The sequence below is a fragment of the Chelonia mydas genome, chromosome 3, assembly GCF_015237465.2.
Source record: "Chelonia mydas isolate rCheMyd1 chromosome 3, rCheMyd1.pri.v2, whole genome shotgun sequence".
In the NCBI taxonomy this organism is placed as follows: domain Eukaryota; kingdom Metazoa; phylum Chordata; order Testudines; family Cheloniidae; genus Chelonia; species Chelonia mydas.
Window position 1 is genome coordinate 144,351,562 of NC_057851.1, and position 24,114 is coordinate 144,375,675.

The following is a 24,114-nucleotide window of genomic DNA, read 5'->3' on the forward strand; positions in this document are numbered from 1 at the left end:
CTGAGACAGCCCCTCTCCAGTTACTCTCAGTTGGTTTCACGCTAGCCCCCCAAGTAGCAGATCAGACTGTGACCCCTCCAGTCCAGTATTCATCTCTAGAAGCGGCCATTGTTGGATGCTTCAGCAAGAAGAGCAGCCTCTCCCAGGACATTGAACTGTGTGATACTGTCCCACAGGGAGCACTTTCTTCCTGACCCCAGTGAGATTCTGCCATCCTGATACACCAGGGGTTAGGGGAGCAAGTGTGGAGGGGGGGATCTTCCCAGCAGTGACAGGGGCACAAGGAAACTCTTTGCGGCCGGTATGGCCTGTCCTGCTCCTGGGGGCACTGGTGCTACAGTCACGCACTTTCACCCCTTCCTGGGGCCTCACGCCAGTGGGGTCAGCCGGGCGGGCAGCTCTGCCCCCCTCGCAGATACACAGTTTGTCTGGTCTCTTTCCCTGCCCAGAGTGGAGTGTGCAGGCAGGGAGCAGAGCGTGGCCTAGGGGAGTGCAGCCTTTGTCACTTTCCCTGAGCAGACCCAGCCTCCGCACTGCGAACTGCCCGCACTTGCCTCCCTGGCTCACGGAGGCGATTACACAGTGTTGCTTGGACACGTCGGGCCCAGAACGGCCTGGGTTTGTTTGGAGGAGCCTGAATCTTAATATTGATACAAGGAGAGAGTCAAAGGCGTAGTGAGCTCATGTGACGGGACTGGTGTCACAGGAAGGATGGGGGGAGGGAACTCCTAGGGGACACAGGAGCTCTGGGTTTGAATCTTAGCATAGGATAAGCGGAATGGACTTTGGTGTCTCTCTCTTTCTAGTCTGTGTTAGTGCCCAACACAAAATCACAGCACAGTTTGGTGTGATTGATATCCAGAACTAGAGTATCTGGAGGTGAGGGGCCCGGGCAGAGCTGTGTGGGGGGAACCCAGGGCTGGGATAGGAGGGGGGCTGCAGGTCAGGAGCGAGGGGCATGGGCAGGACTGCATGAGTAAAGTTGTCTCTGTCTGACTCTGGTTGTTGCTGTCAGTCTCTCACTTTCCTAAGCTCTAAATGCACTCCCATCACAAAAATACCGGAGCGAGGGAATGTATTTAAACATAGACCCCCACTCCCAGAACCCCAGCTAGACACCCCCTAGAGACACTGGTTGTTTAATCAGAGCGTGGGGTACAATGATTGCTGAGTTATGTGACCCATACAGGGAAGCTGCCCTGTGGATCCATCGTTCGGCAAAATACACCATCCCACAAGGGTCTTCTATTCAAGTCCCCCAAGCGTGTGTGTGGATAGAAGAGGAGGGGTCACTGAGTGGGGAATGGGGAATAAGTCCAGTGCTATTGGGGGCATTGTGATCCTAGGGTGCCTCCAAATATCCCTGGACTAACTCCTTGGGCAGCTCACTGCAGAAAGCACCCCAGCCAGAGGCACACCAGAATCATTCCAGCAGGGGCAGGAATCCAGTTCCAGTGTCTCTCTCCTCCCTGGCTGGGACTTGCACCCAGGGTCCAGTCCAGAGGAGTGGGGAGATGGAAATCCAGAGCAGGGCTCTTCCCCTCCTCATTCTGCACTGGATGCTGACCAAGCCTCTAGTAACACCATCTGATCTTCATGCATCTGCCTGCCCTGGAGCACCCCAGGGAGCTCCCTACGGGGAGACGGATGATGTGGGCGCCCTTTGCTGCTGCAGCCATGGGCAGGACTGGGCTCTCCAGCTGCTGCCCTGGGATCCCTGCTGGTCTCTCTCTCCTTTCAGGTCCGGGGGTGCTGGAGGAGCTGCTGACCTATGATGACCTTTTCCTAGAGTATTTCAATGCCTTCCTGGCTCTGCCTGTGAGTCCAGCTCCTCCTTCCACCTGCTCTCATTGCCTGGCTCTGCCTCCACTCACCTCAAGGGATGGATTCTCCCCTCACTTATCCCTGTGTGACTGCAGCCATTACGTTGGGGGTTTTCCTGATTTACATCAGTGTCTGTGAGGGAAGAGCCTGGCCACTAGTCTGAGAAGTGCACGGGCAGATTTACTTCGAAGGAACCCTTCTCAGTAACTCCTAGCGAATGGGTGTTTGGAGGGGGCAGGGGCCTGATGGGGGAGAGGTAAGCGGCACTAGCATGGCACCTTCAGGGGATGGCCAGTGGTTGGGAGGCCGGGCTGTGGACAGGAGTGAGCCCTGACCTGGGAGCCTCCCCAGTCCTTGGCAGGAGATCTTCCTCAGCACCCAATTAGTGCTCATCTTCATGGGGAGGGTCTGATGTGGACATGTGACCGCTGGAAACTGAGCTACACCTTTAATGTCACACAGAGCCTATTACAGTCGCTGCTGAGCTGGGCTCCGAGGCAGCCCCTTCCCTTAGACCCTGCAAGTGCAAAGGGACTGCCGAGCTGATGGAACCAGTCCCCAAGGAATTCCCCCAGCATAGGGCCGTGACATGGCCCATCACCACCCCACCCCAAGCAGGGATTTACCGGGGGCATGGCTGTGGGAGGCAGGGTATGTGGCCAGAGCACCTGCAGTCCAGCTATTCTGTACTGCTGCAGCACCCATAAGGGGCCATGGCAGGCACTGTACATTAAAGCAGCCCCTGAGGCAGCTCTTACTTATGCCGGGAACTGGGTTAATCCCTAGCTGCCTTCAGAATCCAGGGAATGGGATACAACGGTGGCATAGCTTAGAATGAGGGTCAGGAAGCAGGTCAGGGGTGCGGGTCACTGGCAGAGCTGTGTGTGGGGAGTCCAGGGCTGGGATAGCAGGGGGGCTTCAGGTTGGGAGCGAGGGGCACTGGCAGAGCTGTGTGAGGGGAGCCCAGGGCTGGGATAGCGGGGGTGGGGGGTGCAGTTCAGGAGTGCAGGGCACTGGCAGAGCTGTGTGTGGGGAGCCCAGGGCTGGGATAGCAGGGGGGCTGCAGGTTGGGAGTGAGGGGCACTGGCAGAGCTGTGTGAGGGGAGCCCAGGACTGGGACAGCGGTGGGTGCAAGTCAGCAGTGAGCGGGGGAGAGGGTGCTTCTTCTCGGCACTGAACCTGCTGCCCCTGCCCTCAGTTTGATTCATTCAGTGTAACAGAATTAAAAGCAAACAGCTGATCCATAGAGAGGGAGCCTTCTGCGACCTGTCAGTCCCCAGCACTGTGTCTGTCTCCAGGCTGATGGGAGGCTTTGCCTTTGGTCTAGGCCTTTCCTTTGAGACTGCGCTACGACCGGCTCAGGGGCCAACTGCAGGAACTGGACGGCTTCCTCTCGGAGTCTCCCAGCCAGACGGGGATGAAGCCAAGCTCTCTTCACTATGGAGCCACTGATGCAGAGAGGGAAAGGATCCTGGGCTGGCTGAGGAGGGAGCGCTTACCCCCTTTTCAGAGGTGAGTGTGGATGTGTGTGCCCACTGCTGCTCTCTGCAGGATGGGATAAGAACTATTTCACTGTGTGTCATGGGCTCCGTAGTGCTGAGAGGTAACAGAGACTTTCCTTTAGCTATAGGCAGGGGCTCATGCTTTGGGAGCAGGGGGAGCTGGGTTCCATCCCTGCTGCTGCTCAGAAGCCCTGTGCGACTGGGTGTGTGGTAGTCCCTTGGCTTGGAACACTTGCCAGTGCAGCAAGGGAGGATGGTGTGAACTCTGGGAGATTGTCTAGCAGTCTGGGGTCTGGGGCAGGGGTGACAGTGCAACCTCTGGGGCAGGGAGAAGTAAGAGGGCTACACACACTGAGAGAGCAGCAAATGAAATGGGAACCACAGCACTCTGTGGTGAGGGCCAAAGCGAGTGCAGCAGTCCCTGCTTGGGGAGGCTGGGGCAGGAAAGTACGAACTTGGGAGGGAATCTGCTATGAAATTTTTACTTAACCCACTTTTGATCAAGCTGGTGAAGGGCAGATGGTGATGTCCTGACGAGAGCCTCACCCCTGACCTGCAGCCCCCCTGCTATCCCAGCCCTGGGCTCCCCACACACAGCTCTGCCTGTAACCCTCACCCTGACCTGCAGCCCCCCACCACCACTATCCCAGCCCTGTGCTCTCCACACACAGCTCTGCCAGTGCTCCTCACCCCTGACCTGCAGCCCCCCGCCCCTCCGGTATCCCAGCCCTGGGCTCGCTGCCCCAGCAGAATCTCTGGATTTGTTTTGTTGATGTACAGTGGTGCGTTTGATGATTGTGGGTCCTGTGTATGCCATGGGGCCATTGCTCAGCCCCTGTTTACTGGCCATCTTTGATGGCAGTGTCATTGACTGACTGTTTGGTGCTAGGACGGCCCTTTACCTGGAGTACAAGCTGGCAAAGCTGCTGATTCGTCCCCTGGATGAAGGCTACCCAGTGAGCCGGCATGAGATTCGTGGGTACAGCCGTCAGTCTGACAGTGCCACCGTTTCCAGAATCCCCAGTCACCCATCAACAGCTGGGCTGCCCACCAGGGTCCCCAGCCTTGGGCTGTGGAGGCCTCCTAGTCAGACCCACAGCACCCCAGCCCACCTAGGTGAGTCCCCCACAGACACTCCAGGAGCATCCTCCTGTCCCCAAGGCAAGGAGAGAGGCTCCCTACAGTGACCTTCCTCCCTGTGCTAGGAAGGGAATAAGGAAGAGTACGTCTACCCTGCCATAAAAGACCCATGGGCAGGCTGCTGGGTCAGCTGGCTCAGGCTGCAGGGCTATAAAATTGGCGTGGATGTTTAGGGTCAGGCTGGATCCTGGGCTCTGAGACCCCCATGAGTGGGGAGGGTCTATTTTTAGCCCCACGAGCCCAAGACAGTTGAGCTGGGCTCTGAGACTTGGTGCTGCAGGTGTTGTATAGCAGCATAGACATACCCTAAAAGCCACCCAGCATGTTGTCTGCCCTCATCAACCCGGAAGGGCTCCATCTGCCTGCTGCTCTCCCCAGGCTGGCCAAGACCCAGGGCAGGGCTGAGACTCAAACAGAACTAAGGGACCGTGGTTAAAAACCACACTCCTACCCAGGGACCCTTTTTCAAACATTGCTCAGGTATAGTTTAAAGCCCAGCCTAGAGCAGGCCTACCCCACAGAACAGCGAGCAGGGCCTTCTATGTGACACAGAAGGGAAAGTATGCCCTGACCCCACCAACTCTATGCTCTGCACAATCACCCTCCTTGGTCCCAGGTGATCTCGCAGAACTTGTCTGCCTTTCTCTCTTCCTCCCCCAGCTCCCTCTGGTTATCTAGCACCTGCCTCCTCTCTGTTCTTCAGCACAGCCTGGCCATTCTCGGTGCGAGAGCCTCCTCCTCTGCAGCGCTGGCTGCCCCATCGGCTCTTCATCTCCTCCGAAAGTGTCTTTCAGCTGCCCCGTTCTGTTATCACTCTCCTGGGTTGCTGGCCAACTAGGAAGGGCTCCTGGGAAGCTGATGATCTCACTACGTCAGGCAGGGTCTCAGAGAGCATCAGTGACACCCCACTGTTGAAAGAACCAAGGAGACTGGGCCCTCCCCACAGTCTATCTAGATCCCACCCCCATCTCTCCTGCAGGGTTAGGAATCCAGGCCACTCACTGTCTGACCACCCCATTGTGCTTGCCCATAGCCCCCCAGACTCCTCCATGCACCAACATGGAGACTCCCACCACCAGTAGCCGTTTGTCCTTGGGCATTTCCCTTTTGACTCTCTGCCCCCCTGCAGGCTGCTTCTCCAGTGTCCCTGACCAGCTGCCCTGGGGGAGCCCTGTGGAGTTCCCAGCTGCTGTGAGTCTGGGACAATCTCCCTTTGCAGAGGGGCTGAGCAGGCTGCACCTCCGAAGCCTCCTGCCTGACTCTGGCACAGGAGTGGCCAACGGTGAGATTGCTGTAGCTTGGAGAGGGGTGGACGGAGGCTCTGCCAGTCGCACCCAGATGCATCCTCTTGCTTTTGCCTGAAAACCCCTTTGAGTGATGGGCCCCTGGTTTGCCTTGTACTCCAGTTTGGAGTGCCCCACACCAAGTGCTTTGCCCAGTCATGGGTGGGAAGGCACCTGCTCATTACTCTTAGATACATCCACGCAATGCCTGTCAGAGGATAAGTCTGTATTCAACCTGCTATCATCTCCTCCCTCCCCAGACTCTGAGCTTCTCAGTACTTGGATGGGAGTAGGGTGACCAGATGCCCTGATTTTATAGGGACAGTCACGATATTTGGGGTTTTGTCTTATATAGGCCCCTATTGCCCCCCACTCCAGTCCTGATTTTTCACACTTGCTGTCTGGTCACCCTAGATGGGAGGCACACAAGGACTACACGCTCGTAGTCATTAAAGATCCCAGGCAATTTTTGCGGGTGTCGGGGTATTAGCTCTGGTGTCCGACCACGTTGCAATAGGGACAACTAAGTTCTATCTCTGTGAGTGCCCCTTGCCATTTAACTTGGGGACAATCTTCTGTATCGCTTCTTCTGGTCCTAAGCTGCTGTGTTATGCGGCTGTTGATTGGCTGCTCCATCCCAGATGTGTTTGCATTTCTGTGGCAGGTAAAGCTGGCAACCCGTGCAGCTTTTTAGAGCAAATAACAGCTGGGTTCCCCTGCTCCCTAGGGTGCAGAGTGGATTCCACGGCTCCTGGTTTCCTGTCAAATCCCAGAGTGGGAGCCGGGATCCCAGACAGGTACAGCCCACAGGCTGCTACCTAGGGCCACTGCGGGCACTGGACAGGAGCTAGCCATGGAGGCATTTTGGCCCAGCCACCACGGGGCTGCTGCGGAGTCTAGACACGTGGACTAATTTATGACATGTCACTTGTGTCATGCTTACAGAAGGATCTGTGGATGGCTGGACCAATGCTGGTGGGTCTGAGAGATCCCTTGCTGGCCTGACCAGAGCTGCCTCTAGCTCTTCACCCACGGCAGGGCACATCAAGTACCACCCGGGCAGGTAAGGCTACGAAGGCGTTAATGCACCTCCCGGTGCTGGGGAGGAGGAGCAGGCAATGTGCAGTAACTAGGCTGAAGTAGCAGCCCTGCCAAGTGCCCAGTCAGATCAAGCTGGGGGCTTGGGAATGGGCTGAAGTGAGAGTACGTGGTGGTCTGGCTCAGCACTGACTGCCCCTTCCGAAGGCTGAGAAGAAGAGACAGCTCCTCAGGGGGGCTGTGAGGAGCATGACAATATCTTGCACTTACCTAGCCCCTTTTATCCCAGAACCTCAAAGTGCATTGCAGATTTCAGCCTCCCTTTGCAAATGGGGAAACCAAGGCACGGGGAGGTTGTAATTCCCCCAAAGTGGCACAGCGTGTCTTGGGGCAGAGCCTGGCCTGGCACTCTGGTTCCCAGTGTTATGCTTTAACATTTCACAGGCTGCCTTATTAGCCAGCTTCTCGTGCCTGGGCGCCCTCTGCCCGTTAATGCCCCGGTGGGGGAGGGGGTGCTGTGTCATCACCACTCGGCCAGGCAGAGAGGCAGCGTGAGGGGCATGCGGAGGCGGGCTGTGGCCTAGCGCTGCGTTGTGGGGGTGGCAGGCTCCCCTTGCTGAGTGATTTATATCTGATGGGAGGGGAGGGGGGTTGAGAGAGGCTCGGTGCAGCATCCTGTGTGATCTTGTGAAGCCCTCAGAGAGGGGGCCTGGTGTGGGGAGGCTGGCTTGGGGGACACAGCGCGGGAAGGGATTCTCTCCCTCAGCATGTGGCCGAGTGTGGATTCCAGACCGGCAGCGGGAAAGGAAGGGCCGTAGGACAGGGATGCAGCTGCTCCGAGTCTGATCCCGGGGCCCAGTTTGGAGCATGGGGCCGTCTCTGGCCTGCCATAGCGTTAGTGGGGACTGTCACTTGGGAGCCCTCTGCCACATTCTGCCTGGGGGGGTCTGGGTGTTACGTTGTTTTGCTCTCAGGGCTGGGGGGGGTAGGGGGGATAACCCCAATGCCAGGCTTTCTCGGTGGCTTTCTTTCCATGCACCTCCCTGGGCCAGGTTCGAGACTGCACTTGAGCTGCCTTTTTCTTAGCTCTGTTTCCAAACGCCCCGGAGCTGTGTGTGTCCCTGGGAGAAGCACCGTGGTGTGTCTGCTGGGGGAGTTGTACATGTTGAGGTGTGCGGCTGCCCTGGGGTGCCCTGGGGATGCGTAGGGTGTGTGCTGGGGGTGTGCGGGGTACAGGGCTGCGCTGGGGTGTTGTGTCCTGTGGCGGGAACCTCCCTATCACTGACCCCTTATGCCTTTAGAAGGCCCCATTGTTCCCAGAGTGCTGACCCACCAGCCACCCAGCTAGCACCCAAAGGGCGTTTCCCTCTCTGGCAGGGGTTGGGGGCTCAGTGGGTGCGATGAATCAGGGGCAGGGGAAGTAGGGTGGATGTGGGGTTGGGTGCTGGTGCGGGGGCAGGATGGGATGTGCAGGGTAATTCCACTGTAGCCCTGCACACAGGTGTCCCTGTGAGTTGCCCAGGCTCTGTGCTCTGACACACCCTGTGCCCAGTGCCAGAGCAGCCCCTCTCCCTTCTCTCACAGCAGGCGCCAAGGGGAGCCGGCCTCAGGCACCAGGAAGGTGCTGCAGTTTGACCTGGACGAATCAAGCACGTCTGAGGGAGGGGAGGAATCCTGGCTGCTCCCTGGCTTTGGCCGTTCCACTCTTCAGCAGCTGAAGGAGGACGTGCTGGGGACGGTGAGTCTCGTTGGACCCTGCTGAAGGATGGGGCTGAGGTGCACGTTGATGGAGATATTAGCCAGCTGCCATGCTGTCTCCCCTTCCCCTGGGCCAGGTGCCGGCCTGCAGGCCCACGAGTGATTCCCGGCCCCCCTCACTTCCATCTCCCCAAGCCTCCCTCCTAACAGCTCCTTGTATCTCCCTTCCTCCCTCTGCCACCTCCCTCCTGTCCCTATCCATCCCCCTCCAGTCAGGAACAAGCAGCTGCCTCTCCAGTTCTGCTCCGCTCTGGACCTTGGGGCAGGAAACCTGTTCGTTGCAGCTCCCCTAGTATGTAGAACTGGGGGATTTATGGGGTTCTAGGAATAAACCTTGGCTGCAGCCTCTGCTAGGGCTGGCCACTTTCCCTCCACCGGTCTGTCCCTAGTCCTGCAGCATTGGTGTCCCTGCTCTGCACTCGTAGGAACGGTCATAGGGACCCAGGGTAACATGGCGAGCCGGAGACAACTGTGTGCTGATCCCAGCGTTGAGACCTCCCAGCCCCCTCTAGGCAGGAGATCATGGGGAGAATTGGGCTGGGCCTCACCACAGCAGCCAGTGAGGTACCCTTGTTTATCCCAGTGGTGAGGGAATGCCTGGCAGTTAAGCCATCAGATTCCTGGCTTGTCCACCAGGAGAGGGAAGCCTAAGCAGGGTTGCAGCCATTACCCTGAGGAACTGTCTTCATTCCCCTGGGTGCCAGCCCTGTGGGAGATGGGAGGGCCTCACAGCTGCAGCAGCATCTGGGCCAAGCACTGATGGTCAGGAAAGGGGCCCTGGGTGCCCCGCGTTATAAGTCTGACTGGTAGAGCAATTCCCGGAGGGGTCAGACTCCGTTAAAGGGGGAGGTGGGGACCCTCCCTGCTCTGTTCTGGGGCTGAACTCCAGCCTCCTCCCCGCACGTGCAGAACCCAGCCTCCCACTGTGCCCCCCACCCCCTTGTGTTGCAGAGGGCTGGTATGGATGGCTTCAAGGAGTTTCTCCATGGCACCCTGGGGATCCACCTACTTCACTTCTGGATGGACTGTGAGGATGTCATGGAGCGCACCAAGTGCTTAGAGGCCAGTGCTGCCCAGCGGGAGGCCCAGCTCCTCTGTGTCAGCCTCTGCCGGTAGGGATGGGTGTCCCAATGAACCCCTCTCGTTCACACACTGGGGGAGGGGCAAGAGGGAGTGGCTTTGCTCCTGTGCCCATCCCCTTGTTTGCACACTAGGGGGCATGGCTCTGCTGTTGAGCCCATACCAGGTGGTGGCTTCACACCCTTGCTGCCCACAGGTCTGGATCTGCTCCCGCTCCAGTAGGGGCAGGTGGTACTGTGTTTCTAGCAGCCAGGCGGTGTCACTCAGACCGTAGTGTAGAGAGATTGGAGAATCCCAGCTCCAAATCCCTCTGATGAGCCCCCAAATCTCCCACCTGCGTCCGTGTAAGGAGCAGGCGAAGGCTCTAGGGAACCCCAGTCAGACAGACTCATACCAGGGACTGCAAAGACAGCATCGTCCTTGGGCCCAGCAGGGGTCAGCCCCATGCAGAATAACCAGACCTACTTTCAGGACCCCTTGGGCTCTTTAGGGTTCTGGGAGGCCTGAGGTATGAGAGAAGAGCAGCCTGTATGGGTCTGTTCCGCCTGGCAGACGTCTCTGGATGCTTGTGGCCTTGTAGCCGCTCACCATGCACCCAGTAAGACAGGGCGAGAGGAGAAGCACAGAGGACCGGACACTGTCCAGGTTGTGATCCCCTCTGGGCAGAGGTGCTTGGGGATAGCTGGCTTGTCCGGTTCTCAGCTGCGGCAATCAGTGTGCTTAGGAAGTACCCTGCACGTCCTGGCTACTCTAGCATTGAGACCATGGCTGTCTGAAGCCCAGGGCCTGAGCTGCTTCAGCCTTTACTGGGGTGAAGCCATTGTTCTTCTCTTTGCAGGAACATTCAAGACACGTACAAGCTGAGCCTGTCTCTGGCTTCCCAGGTGAGTGAAGCTGCTGGGGTGCAGGTGCCAACCCTCTCCCCCCCGTCCCCCCGCCCCTTGCAGCCTTAGCAGACACATACGTTTGTGCTTGGCAGGTCTGTGAATCTCACACCTCAGCTGCTAGCAGAGGTGAGACAGCAGAGCCCTGGGGAACGCTCCTTGTGTGAACTGCCTCCCCCATCAGCTGCTCTCTCCTGCCTTCCAGTGACACTGGGGTCCTGCTGCTGCCCGTTTCCCAGGGCGACTGCCCGGCCATCCGTGGGGGTTGACTCTGGCCTTAATGCAGCCCGTGATCTAGGTGCTGAGCCCAACATCCCGGCTCTGCCTGCTGCATCGCTTGCCTCTCAAGAGCATCCAGGAGCTGGTGGCCAATGATCATTGTTAACGCAGGGTCATGACTGATTGCCCAGGCTGGAGCGGACAAAGGGTCCAGCCACACAATAGCGTATGAGGGCAGCGAGCCGGGCAGGGCTCGGGAGGGACAGAAGGAACGAGGGAGGAACAGCGCCGGCTGGAGCCAGACACAGGGAGCTCCCCCACCCATCTCACAAGCCTGCCCCTGACTGACAGCCTGAGGCACACCCTGCGCAGAGGTTGCCAGTATGGCCCTATCTGTACCAAACTGAGCCGTGGTTTGGTGGCATGGGTGGGACACTGTATGTTGAAGTGAATGCTCTGTGCCCAAGTCCCTCCCCAGGTACGCAATGAGCCTCTGTCAGCTACGAGGCAGGCTCAGCAGAGTATTTTGCGCTCACTGGATACATTTATCTTCTGATGCTGAGAGAGAGAGAGAATGTGAAACCAACAGCCCCTAAGGTCCTGGCTTCTAGGGTCTGTGCTTCCTCTCGGCTGGTAGATATTGTTAACCACAAGTCCCACAAAGGGTTAATGGCAGATGGGGGTTGGGTGACTTCCCCCTCTGATTGTTCTCCTCTGCCCCAGCTTGGTGTAAGTTGTGCCTGCTTGGTGTGGTGCTCTGTCCCTCTCCAGCAGTGGCCAGGCCAGCTAAAGATTAATGGGCCTACTACAGCCTTGGCTGTGTCTTTTACAGCGGGCCTTAGAGACTCATACATTAAGTTCAAGAGGTCCCAGGTTTGATCCCCACTGCTGACAACCCACCGAGGGGCATCAGTGTCACATTGGGATCCCCATGGAGCCGGGCGTCGAGATCTCTTCCCTGGTGTCACAAAGGCACTAGGCTGAGGACCGTGGTATTAAAGAACATTGCTGGAGCCAAGCCTAGGCAGAGAATGGAGGAAACCAAGACTGAGCCATGCTCAAGCAGGGACATGGTGGGATATTCTGACCCCAGAGCACAATGTGGCTCAGTGAGGCCTGGCGAGGGTGGCTGGCCCGGGCGATGGTGAGTGGTGGTGTGGCTGACACGTGCTGTTCTCCCCTCTCTGCTGGCAGGAGCCGAAGTGTGAGGCTCAGGGCAGCGTTGAGGCAACTTTCACTGCCTTCAGCAGGAGCCAGTATGATGCTCTGAGACGCCTGCGCGCCTACTGGGTTCCCAGGTTTCTCCTCCACCACCAGAGAACCAGACACCTCAGGTTCGTGCAATGGGATGATGTGGTAGCGGGAAGGGAAAGCTCCTCTTTTTGTAGCTGTCAGGAGGCAGGGCCTGCTGCTGTATTGGACAAGCCACAAGAGAACTGGGAAGCTTGCTGGAGCTCTTCCCAGACTCCACAGCCCCTGTTGGCCTCACCAACTGCAGAGGCCTTGAGGAGGGAGGATCCAGTGGTTACAGCAGGGCTGAGAATCAGGACTCCTCCTTTCTATTCCTGGACCTAATAGGAGAGTGAAATCCAGTGGTTAGAGGACTGAGATGGGGCATAGTTTCCTACTGGGGAGCTGGGTTCTCTTCCCACTGCCTTCCTGCCTGACCTCTCCCTCTGGCTCAGTCTCTCCCCTCTTAAAATGAGGAGACGGAACTGCTTGGAAAGCAGGGTATTGTTACATATTTATTTTGACTCCATGGTAGGGCTGTCCCCACCTCAGGCTCCCAGACCAAGCCTAGGCCGCCCGTGGCAACTGACTTCCTGCCTTCGCTCAAGGTGTTTGCGTCGCTTCCTGTTGTGGGTGACGGATGCATGAGCTGCACGAACAGAAGCGCAGACTGGTTCAGCGTACGTAACGCCTCCAGGGAGCATAGTTTGGATATTGTGTGTGTCTCCCTGCGGGCATCTTCCCAACGTGACACAATCCAACACTGAGGCAGGTTAACAGCACGTGGACACAACACCCTGCCATCCAAAATAAGGGTGGCTCTGTAATTGCCTCGTGGGAGGTGGGGCAGACAGTCACCAAGCTGGTGGCAGGGACACCACCAAAATGGTATAGGAGGAAGAGGTGGTACCAGCAGAATCACAGGCCCCCTCAACACGGGGGTGAATGAATAGAGCCTGGGTGAGAAGGGCCATAAAAAAAGACAGACCAATTCTGCTCCAGCTCAAGTTTTTCCTCGAGCACTTGAGATGTCCTTCTGCACTGTTAGTAGCAGCCAGCCGTGCAGGGTTGCGACTGGTAATGCAGCTAAGGGTTATTCTGTGTGGTTCCTCTTCTCTAATTGGGGATCTGTCTCTGGCCAGGGCCTGAGGCAGCTCTCTGTCACCTTTGGAGAGCCAGCAGTGAGGGTCAGAATGAATATAGCATTGAAAACCTCTTCTTGCTGTCCATCCGATGCAGCTTCCGCGCTCCAGTGCAAGCTGGCGAGGGAGGATTGCATCAGCTCGGCAGCCAGACCTCCCATGGAATCTCCCTGACACACCGCTGACCTCCCACCTCCTCCAAGCACTAATGTGTGATCCTGGGGCTGGGGGGAGCTTTCTTCACTACCTGACCAGGTTAGTCTCTCTCTCCTGTCCCTATCCTTTTCAGCCACCTGACTGAGCTGGGGAATCCCTGGGAACGTAGACTTTGCTGCTGTGTTACCTCCAGCTGTGACAGAGAGTTGATGCATCAGAGACAAATGTTGGCTTAGGGTAGTTTTCTCCAGAGGCCACCATACAGCCTTGTACAAGCCAGCTGGGCTCTATCCTTGCTGGCTGCTTCAGAGGAGATGGGACTAATTCACTGTTCACACTCCCCCAGGCTGATGCACATTCTTTCCCTGTTTACCCTCCAGGTTTGAGGATTCTCAGAAGGTCCATAACTTCCAGCTGTGGCAAGCGCTGGAGAAGCACCAGGCTGCTTGGGAGTGGCAGGCAGACCGGCTCCAGCCCCACCGCTCAGCCTGGCAGATCTTCCAAAAGTATTTGGTGCACGGTGCGCCATATGATGTCGGTGAGCTCCACACCATATGCATTCAGTGGCCAAATCCACTTGGCGCTGGGTTCAACCGTGGCTGGGTGTGCGTGAGGATCCCGGGCTGAATCCAGAGACCTGCACCAGGGGGACCACAGGGACTAATGAGCAAAATTATTGGTGCTAGAGAACATAAGTGAGTGGGAGTGTAATACCAGAAAACATTCAGGGGTCTAGAGGGACAGTCTGAGTCTGAACCTGCAGTCACTCAAAATGGATTTGAGGTTGGAAAGCAAGTTGCCCCCCTCCTCCAGCTGCTAAATAACCCATTTTCCATGGTCCCGGTGACAGAAGGTCTAGAATGGGAGCAATAGCCCAGTGAATTCCCAAAGCCAGAGAAGCAGCCCATCCTCTGGGAGAGGAGTCGCCACCACAGCCCATCTCAGTTGTAGGGACACATGGGAGGCACTGGCTGGCGTATAGGGGCCAGGGAGAGTATCTAGTTTCCTGCTCAAGTAGACTTACTGCACCACTTTCTTCCGTAAATGGCAGCTGGGGACCAACACACTGCCTCGTGGGGAGATTTCCTTGGACTCCTCTGGAGAACCAGTGCAAAGGGGTGCACTGGAGGAGGGTTCGTGTCGAGTGGCAGCATGTTACTTACTTCCCTGCCCCAGCGAACTTGCCTTTGAAGATGGAGTCCAAGGCCAACACTCCGCTCTGCTTTTCTTCTCCCGGCAGGGCTCAGCTCCGATCTGCCACATTACATCCAGCAGCTCCAGGAGATGCTCAGCTCCAGCAACCAACCTCTGGAGCCTTTGGCCTTGGAGCCGGTGGCTCAGCATGTGCTCATTGTTCTCTGTGAGGCCTGGCTCCACTACCTCCGCCATGAGATAGCCACCTTCCTGGAGTGAGTCCAAAGAACCCCAGGGTCCTCTTCTTTGGTTTCCAGACACGGGTGTAAAGCACTGGCAGGCAAGGGGGAGAGAAGTGGTTTATAGGGGAATTCAGTTCTTGCTTTATCCATGGACACATAGCTGAGACAGTTCCCTAACTGCACCCAGTGAAGGGCTTTACTCCTCCTCTCCAGACAGTTTGGCTCCTTGCAGCCTCAAACAAAATGCTGGCAGTCCTGGATTCAGGCCTTCTACAGTAGGTGCTGTTGTCAGACGCCACCGGTGTAGTGCTCTGCTCTATCCAATGTTGATAACGGTCGACTGCGTGCGTGTGTTCCCTCTGTGCGCTGCCCTGGCTCTGCGCAGATAGCTGACACAGCAGATCCCGAGAGAACCCCCAATGACCACAGACTCCTATAAGGTACGAAGGCACCCGGCCAGATTTATAGTCAAATGAAGCACAGTAATAGTTCCCCGCAGACCCTACAGGACATACTATGAATATGTGCTCCCTGACAATGGACTGGCTCAGTCAGTGGCGGGACACGCCACTGCCCCCTAGGCCAGACAAAGACACTGCCCCGGGGATGCATTCTTATACACAGGTACAAACAAGTTACACATCACTCCTGACGTATTGAGGTGCAACCCCTCTACGTAACAAGGTACAACCCCTTTACGTAGCCAGGTGCCGCCTCTCTCCTTGTACATGTTGGTTTGAACAAAACAACTCTATCCATCATATTAGCCTTTTGCCCCTGTCTTTGGGATGGGTCAGCCTGTTGCTTGTTATGTGTGTGGAATGTGCAAGTATCGGAGCGTTCTGATAGCTAGTGTCCAGTACCTTTTAGGTATGTATCTTCTTGCAGCATCAGTCCTTTCCTTGCCAGCTTCTGCCAGGGCCTGCCTCTGGCTCACAGCTTCACTTTGCTTTGCTAGCAAAGTCTTGACTAAATTACTTTAGTTCAGGCCTTAGGCCTCATATCGGGCCTCTGATACCAAGTGTTTACGTTTCAGGGCCTCATCTTACTACAGGTGCTCCTGCACCATCTTCTGGAGCACGTCCTGCTGGGAGAAGCTCAGACTGGAGTAATCTAGGAGCTCCCCCTTGCCCCAAAGCCAGTGCTCACCCACTACCTTTTCGCACTTGGCCTGCTGAAAGTACCTGTGAGCTCTCCTCAGAGTCAGTGCTCCTGCTCCTCTCCCTACAGCCCCTTCTTCTGTGGGAGGCCAGGACTGGAGCAGCTGGGAACTGCTCGCTAGCCAGCGCTCCTGCTCCACTCCTGACAGCACCTCCACTTGAGAGTGGAGCAGCTAAATGAAGGATTGGCCAGGGTATTTCATTCACTTCTAGCTTTGGGCTGCAGCTTGAGAGAATTCTTTCCAACCGGCGAGTGTGCATCGCAAAAATCTTTTAAACTCTGCTTCTAGGCGAGACAGCTGCCCACTTGGCTCATTTGCTCTGTGCCACCCTCTTTCTTGCAGGTACTGCGTCCCAGCCTCTTACTTGGAAGTGCAGGATGTCAGGAGCAAAGACAGTAGAATAAAGCAGAGAAGAGACAGGTACTTCTTTGTCTGAACTCAGCAAAGGGGACACAGTTGCTTGGGATTCAGGCTGGCAAACGCCGCTTTGTGAGCGCTTCAAAAGGAAGTCAGGTGTCCAGTTGGACATTTGGATTCCCAGAGGTGTTACCAAGCTGATGAATCATTTTCACAGCTAAAATTCCAGCCTCTTTAATCAAGTCCCTGCTGCCCTCTGTCCCCACTATGTTTATGTAGCCTCTACTGCATGTGCCTAGTTAAGAACATGTACTCTGGGGATGATATTTGCACTATAGAGCCCTGATGCCCAGAGGAGAATGCAGGCTGCTATATTGATAATGATCTTACATTTAGATCTTATCCCTCTTTTGCGAAAGGACCCAAATCACTTCACAGAACTCATGCTGAGAATCACTGTGCCCTCCACTGGCATGCAGCTGTATCTGGGGTGGATTAAGGCAGCTATTTCCCCACCACACAAATACTGCAGAGGACATGAAGAACACAGCTTCCCACTGCAGAGGGAAGTTAGGAGGCAGGATACAATTTCCTGCCCTGGAAGAGGGTTAAGACAATCCCTCTGTCTCATGGGATCTACACTGACCATAAGTGGTCAGACCCTGAAAAACATCTCCAACAGCACAGCAACCACCAGCATCATGTGAGGACATAGGGAAAGCACAGACTTGGTGTAGGTACTCCCTCAAAACCACCATCACTGCTTTTTGGTTTCACTGGGTGTGGAGGGGGGAAGGAAGGGTCTCCCATCTAAGTACAGAGCAGGCATGATGCTGCTCAGCTTATGAGATCCAACAAGATCATAGCCTGATGTGCTATGGCTATATTGAGAACCTGTTTGCATCCTTGCAGGGCCAGGAAGAGGAAGGAAAATACTGGCTTTCATGCCCAGAAAGGCAGAGAACAGCAGAGGAGGCGGAGGAAGAAAGCAGCAGCCAAGCCGCAGGGCTCAGGCCACACTGGCCTGGCAAGTGGGGAAGGGTCAGTGACACCCCAGCGTGCCCTGGAACTGCTCAATAACAAGGTGGTTTTCAAAACCTATAGAAAGGCGGCTCAGGAAATGCAAGATGCAGGGCTCCAGAGGGTGCTAGGGCTGTTGGAGAAGCTGGAGCGGTGCCGGGCAGCCCCAGAGGGCAGGAAGCGGCTGAGCTGTGTGCTGAAGCTCCTGGACCTCTTTGAAGGGGCTGGGCCGCTGAGCCCTCATCTCCCCAGGGAGCTGAGGAAGAGACTGAGGACAGAGGTGGGCCAGGGAGCAGTAAGCGACTCAAGCGTGGAAGAAATCCAAGCTGCTTTGTATGCACACATTGCTCCGACCTTCGAGAGCTTCTGGGCTGAGGTGAGCAAGGGGCTGGACAGGCACGGAGTACAGCCTTCCTGGATCCAAGATGAGGGCTGGCCCAAGCTTCAGCCGCTCCTGCATTTGCTGGCTGCCAAGGTGGCCCTCAAGCGTCTAAGGACCAGGAAAGCCGCCGGGGGGTTAGCAGCTACAGCCCAGCCCAGCCAGGAAGACAAGGCCTCCTTCTGCCAATTCCTCAGGGCTGCTGCTGAAGGCTGGCCCACCCTGGAGAGGCTGCACTTCCTCCATCACCTGCAGGTCCATGGTCCCCCTGTGCTGGAGCACGGCCTGCACTTCCAGTTGGAGGTGCAGAAGTTCAAGAACGCCCATCATGCCATGCCGGACAGGGCTCTCCTGAGGAAGAAGGTGCAGGTGATCCGCAACTGCTTCCTCGTCTCCCAGCTGGAGCCTCGGCTGCAGGTAGGCCTCATGCTCTGACACAAGAGTAGAGACGGGGCAAAGAGACTGTCAGGCAGGCCTAGGGCAAGAGAGGAGGAGCTGGGTCTGAAGTATTAGCTGTGCATTGATATTTAACACAGGAGTTCTGCAAAACAGAGTGGTGGGTGTGTAACCTCTGTGGGCTCCCACTGAAATCAGGGACAGCAGGACTGGGCGTCAATGGCCATATTTAATGCTGTAAGAGGGGACAGGCTAGTTCCCAATTTCCTCCCCCACCCAAAAAATTCCAAGATGATGAAATACAGTGCTCAACCCCAACGTAATCCCCAAGCCAACTTCAGCCCAGGCTAGCTCCCACCCCGTCCCCAGCTCAGCCCCTCCACACCCGAAGCCTGTCCTCAGCTCACCTGGTCTGGGAAATGCCCTCCACAGCAGCACCTGGTAGCACTGGGGCTGAGAGAGCCCAGCATCAGCCTGTGCAGAATGAGAGGCCAAACTCGCGGAGAAGCAGCTGGGATATCTAGCAGATCCCTGCCCCCACCCCCCGTGGCCTTACGCTGTTGAAGCGAGGGAGGGGGAAAGGTTTTTGCAGCTGGTAACATGGAGACTTGCTCCCCTGCCCCACGCCCCTGAGCGTGTTTGTGGCTTGCTCCCTAGGTGGTGGTGGACGCTGAGAAGCTGGGGAGAGCTGTCCGGGCAGCTGAGCAGGCCCTCCAGCAGGATGTCCCAGCACCGCCTCCCAGCCTGTTCGATGAGCTGAGGGACTCAATCTTCAGCACCCTACTGCCGTATTGGGCTGGGTTCCGAAAGGCCTGGCTGAAGCGGTCGCTTGAGAGTATCCAGAGAGCCCCGGGTACGTTAATCACCCTGAGTCCCTGTCGGACTGTAGAGTCCAAGCCCATGGTGCAGCTCTGGCCCCAGGAAAGGGCACCCCCAGGGCTCATCTTCGTGTCTCTCTTGTCCCCTGTGTGGACCGATAAAATGCTGAGGCTAGTAGGGCCTTTCACCCCTAGCAATTGCAGAAGAGTGGTCCTGCCCTCAGGGATAAATTCCCCATGGGACTGCCTTGTAGAATGGAGTATTTCTTGCCCCGCCAGACTTTTGCCACCAGTTCCTGTCTCGTGCAGGCTAAGTGCCTGCTCTACCAACACCAGTAAACATCTGCAGGGACAATGCTGTGCTGAGAGATTTCTCCTCCACACTGGCCAGCTGCTCCAGGCGCAAAACTGCCCTTTCAAAACGCTGAGCCACAGAAGTCCCTTGGCAGCACTTAAGCTGTTTCCTTGAGCTGGGGCAGAGAGAACTGTCCCTCCAAGGGCTCAGTGTCAGATCCATTACTCTTCCCAGAGCCCTTTTCATCCAAAAAGCTTTACAGACAATGTAGAGACAAGAATCAGCGCTACTTAAGTGTGGCCAACACGGGGTGGGCCACAGCAGTCATGCTGCCCCAGTCACTGCACAAGGGGAAGTGAAGTATCACGCGTCCAGAGGAAACCACAGGGACTAAAGAGCAGCAGAACATAAATTACCAGAGTTGATTTGACCACAACACCGGGGGAGCCTCCTGCCTGTGGGGAAAAGTGCAAGGGGCTCTCTCAAGACAAGAAATCAAGACCTTAGCGTTACATCTAGCACCGTGCTAGGGCATTGGCTCAGTACAGGCTTTTAGGGAGCATTCTCCCCGTCCCCTTGAATCATCCTGAACTTCCCTTTGGGAGAATCCAATCCAAATATTAACCACATGGAATCTTTAGCTTGGGCTGCAGAATCACAGGTGGCTGGGGGGGTGGAGGGAAGGGAATGGAGTCCTGGGATGGGTGTGGAGAGAAAAATGAGAAATCAGACCCTTTCTCGTGACTGTCTCTCCCTCTGCAGTGCTGAGAGCCCAGCAGCTCCTACAGCAGAGGCGGGCCCTGTTTGAGCGGTCCCAGGGCCCACCACAAACATTCCAGCTGTCTCCTCTGCAGCAGCGTGCAAACGTGAAGGGGAGCAAGCAGCAGGGCGGCTTCACTTACACCTTCTCCATCAGCAGGGGCATTGCCCTGAAGGTCAGTGTGCAGGTCTGCATACCCACCCCTAAAGGGAGCAGGGGCAGCCAGCAAAGGGTCTCAGCTGGCTGTAGACTCAGAACTCAGCCCTGAGGTGTTTAATCTATGAAATGCTCCTACCAGCAGCCTGGCGACTTCGGTAAGACACAAAGGGGCTCAGCCTGGTGTTCCTGCTGGTAGCACCCAAGCTACTCCTCCCACCCACACGCCAGTACAGGAAGGAGGTGGTGTTTGCAGCAGCTATTCATATAGCAACACCCACAACAAACAGCCCCTTGAATGGCTGGAGCCTCTTTTGTCCTTATACTAACATCCCTCCCCGCTGTCCAACACAGCCACTTCTGGGTTGGAACCCAGCAGCTGTTGAACAGCAGACAGTAACAACACACTACAGCCTAGGGCAGGAAGTGACCTACACAAACCCAACGTCCCCCCTCTCCTCCAGCTTGTTACAGGGCCTTTCTGCTCCTGTAACCACACAGAGTTGGATGATACAACTCCCTCTCTTTACTCAGGCCTCCAGCAGAGAAGATACGGGCAACCGCACTTCTGTGTTTGGAAATGGCAAGAGGTCAGCACGAGTTCAGCTTCCTCCCCTTCCCGAGGTGCCGGTGCTGCTCTGACCAGGACAGAAAGCGCTCTAGCCTACAGCACCCAATGCAGAGTCATAACGCTGGCAACACGAGTGGCAGCTAGAGGTGGCCGGTGTGCTGCAAAATCAAGCTCTGAGCTGTTTTTAAACACAGGGAAGGCAAACGGACAACAGCTGGGAGACACATCTGGGAACAGTGACCCTATGCTGTATGATGGCATGGGTAAAGCAAGGCTCGGGCACCCTGCTGGAAGTTCAAGGTCCCTTGGCACCGAGAGAAAACCTGGGAGTCTTGGCCTAAGTCCCTCTCTCATTAAGGAGGGTTTCAATTACCCAGACTGGACACAAGCTCTTGCTGAACCCAGAAGAGCGGAGGCAGCTGCCTGCATTCTCAGTGCTGCTGAAGTAGCTGAATCAGTGCACTGGGGAGCACGACAGGCACCAGATCTGCTCTCTCCCTCCACAAAAAGGCCAACGCCCCCCTCGCCAGCATTTCCATCTCCTGCTCAAAGGACCAGGTTAACATCAATCACATGACAGTGAAAAGCCCTCGTAGGAAGAGTCCTTGTAGAGTGGCTGGGAGCCGAGATCACAGTGGGCTATCTGTGTGATGTTAAGGGTTAAGCCTCACATGGAGTTTCCAGGTCTGAGAGCTGCAGCCACCGGGGCAATTCCAGCCTAAGCTTTGAGACAGACATGGGTGGGCTGCTTATCTGACATAACAGGTCGATTCTGTATTCTCATTCAGACCCTCCCCTCTCTGCCTCCAGTCTGGAGGCAGCTGGGCAGAACAAGGTGCTTGCTCTTCCTGCCTCCCAGACTGAACAGCCCACCCACGCTCTTACAGCACACGTGACGCTAAAGAGAAGGAAAGGCAGCCCTTTGCCCAGAGCAGGGTCATGCGCCAGGTGCAGCAGGGCGGGGCTGGAGGGTTTGTTACCCACGGGTGGAGTTCAAAGGATGTGGTGTCACAGCTCACGCTACAGCTATGCATTTGGCTCTCATTTTATGGCACTAGCCTGTGTCCCTCTTAAAAATGACTGAGTTGATCATCAGGTGAGGGACTGAGTTCCAGGCCCATAAGAGCCGCTCTACAAACTCAAGGCTCTTGGGCCAAAGTGGGGTAGCGGCCAGTGCCAGAGGATGGTGCGACAATGCTGGCAGCTGGGCAGCGCTGGCTGTGGGGCTGAGGGATTCCACCCCTGCCTGCACGGCGGTCAGCTCAGATCCTGACATGGGACATTCACTCACACTGTGCCTGCTGCAGCCTCATGACCTCCTGGCTAGCCTTAACCACTGAACTCTTGCCCCCTTGTGTGCATTCAAAATGCTGCTAACATCAGCTTCCCAGCTCATCGCCCACCTCGGGCTCCCCCTGCTCCACGGCATCGAACACGAGCTACTTACCTTTCTGTCTCTTCACAACTTAGCCCCAGCTGCTCTAGTAATTCCTCCTGCTGCCGAGATGCTGCTTTTGCTCTGCCAGCATTCCCTGACTGCACTGCCCAGTCACTTTGGCCTCGATTCACAAAGGGACTTAGGCACCTAAGTCTGGGTTGAGGCCCCAAGCCCCAGTTTTAGGCGATTCACAGAACTGGCAAATCCTCTCAGTGCCACGTTTCTGATGTAAAAGTTCCTGTGTTGACAGTGTTTGAGGCTCTGGGCATGTGCACTGCTGCGTCGCTCTAGGGGTCTGGATGCCTGGCTCCTGCCTATGCCCCATGGGGTGGGGTTGGGGGGAGGAAGTAGGAGTTTGGCCAAATGTATGGGGCCTGGGCCATAGGCATGCTCAGAGGCTGCCTACCAGTTGGGCCGCTCAGGCACACACAAGTCAGCTGGGGGGGTGGCCCTCCTACATCGCTCTTTTAGCCCAGTGGTTAGGGTGCTCACCTGGGCTGCGGGAGAGCACCCGTTTCAAGTCCCTCCCTCCACTTGAGGGGGAGAAGGGATTTGAACTGGACTCTTGTCACCTCTTGGGACGTACTCTAACCACCGCGCTATGGGATAGTCCTATGTGAGGCTCCCTGAATCTCTCCCGTTGAGGCTGTTTCACTGTGGATAAATAATTAGTCATTTGAGCCAGGGAGACAGAGAGCACACACATGTCCAACAATTAGGGCACTCACCTAAGATGGGGCAGATCCCAGTTCAAATCCTCGGGGGGACTTTAACTGGGGGTCTCCCAGGTGAGAACCCGAACCACTGGGCTAAAAGTTATGAAAGAGGCCCTCCTCCCCGCCCAGCCTCTTGCAGAAGTGGCATAGGTGCCTAATTCCAAAGAGGGTTCCTGGCTAAGAATGCTGGCAGAGATACACACCTCCCTGCCTGGACCTAGGCGCCTGTCTCTGTGAGAGGAGCAGGGCTCAGCACATCCCCTGCTGGTCGGCAGCTCCCTGCCTACCATGCTGGCTTTTGGGAAATGCGGTCTAAAGCGCCGGTCTCGCCCCAGGCGCTGTGTAGGGAGGGTAGGTGCTGAACTCAGGCTTTGTGACTTGCAGCATGGTTCTGTGATTTTCTAGGCCCTAACAGGTAGGCGCTGTGACACTCAGTGTTGCAACACCAAAGTACCGTTGTGCATCCAAGCTTTCCCTCATCCCACCCTTTATGCATGGGGAAATTCCCCCTAAAATCCATGCCGCTACTACCTCATCCTTCTAGCTCCTTCTATGATGCTTCCCAAACCCTAGCAGCTGATAAGACCAGGCCAGGGGTGAGCTACCTCTACTGCTTACAGCAATTTCACTGTTTACCCCATCAGTCCTTCCCTCCCCACACCTTTTGCATCTTGGCATAAACCAAGTTTTGCAAGGCCTTTGGGGCAGGGAGTGTCTTTGCTTTAGATTGACATAGCCTGGGACAGGGGCTCTAGGCACTGCTGTAATACACGTAATAATGAGGTTTACATTACCCAGGTTGTGTGAATTTGTGGAGTTATATATGCTATTAGTGCCCATAAAAATCAACCAATCCTTTAAAAGCCCAGTGCAGCCTGGGCCTTGCTATCTCCTGCTACAGGGAGTTCCACAGGTTGTTTCTATGTTGGTACAGCTATGACATTAGCACCAGTGCAACAGTGTTTGCTGCCCAGGGTGTTCTGGGAAACATGTTCCTGACTCTCTATAGACACCCCCCCGCCCCCCCATGGCTGAGTTGGCTGTATTATGCAAATAAGGGCCAGGGCTGAACGTGACAAAGCAGAGCCCTGAGAAGGGAAGTGTTAGGAGAGAGGTGGAGGGAGGAGGAGTAGGTGTAATGGAATGCACACAGAGCAAACTGGCTGAATAGCCAGAACACATTCCTAACACAGATATCTCCAAGGCTGCAGGATGAGCTCCCCTGGGGAAGGGCTGCAAACCTCACCACCTAGAGACAGCCCAAGCTACGCAGCACTGGCTGGGCAGACAGTAAGCTAGAGGACTTTCCCAGTTTGGTTTCTGTACTGCATGGCTCCCCTCTCTGTGAGATGGGGACCATGCTATTACACTACCGGCCCTGGTGGAGTGTATCCTTGACCCGCACGTTGAAGGT

The 24,114-nt window shown here is 56.1% G+C and overlaps 1 protein-coding gene across 1 annotated transcript; it reads left to right on the top strand.

The window, feature by feature from the left end:
* Positions 1-1,099: 1,099 nt before the first annotated feature.
* Positions 1,100-23,568, top strand: LOC122465085. The gene is made up of 18 exons (XM_043543145.1): positions 1,100-1,818; positions 3,152-3,336; positions 4,216-4,442; positions 5,596-5,748; positions 6,695-6,812; positions 8,372-8,525; positions 9,497-9,657; positions 10,464-10,509; positions 11,923-12,062; positions 12,494-12,638; positions 13,198-13,355; positions 13,637-13,794; positions 14,497-14,665; positions 16,137-16,214; positions 17,064-17,967; positions 18,604-18,799; positions 19,822-19,994; positions 20,510-23,568. The coding sequence occupies exons 1-18, from the start codon at positions 1,597-1,599 to the stop codon at positions 20,615-20,617; spliced, it is 3,495 nt and encodes a 1,164-aa protein (XP_043399080.1). The 5' UTR covers positions 1,100-1,596; the 3' UTR covers positions 20,618-23,568.
* The last annotated feature ends 546 nt before the right edge of the window (positions 23,569-24,114 follow it).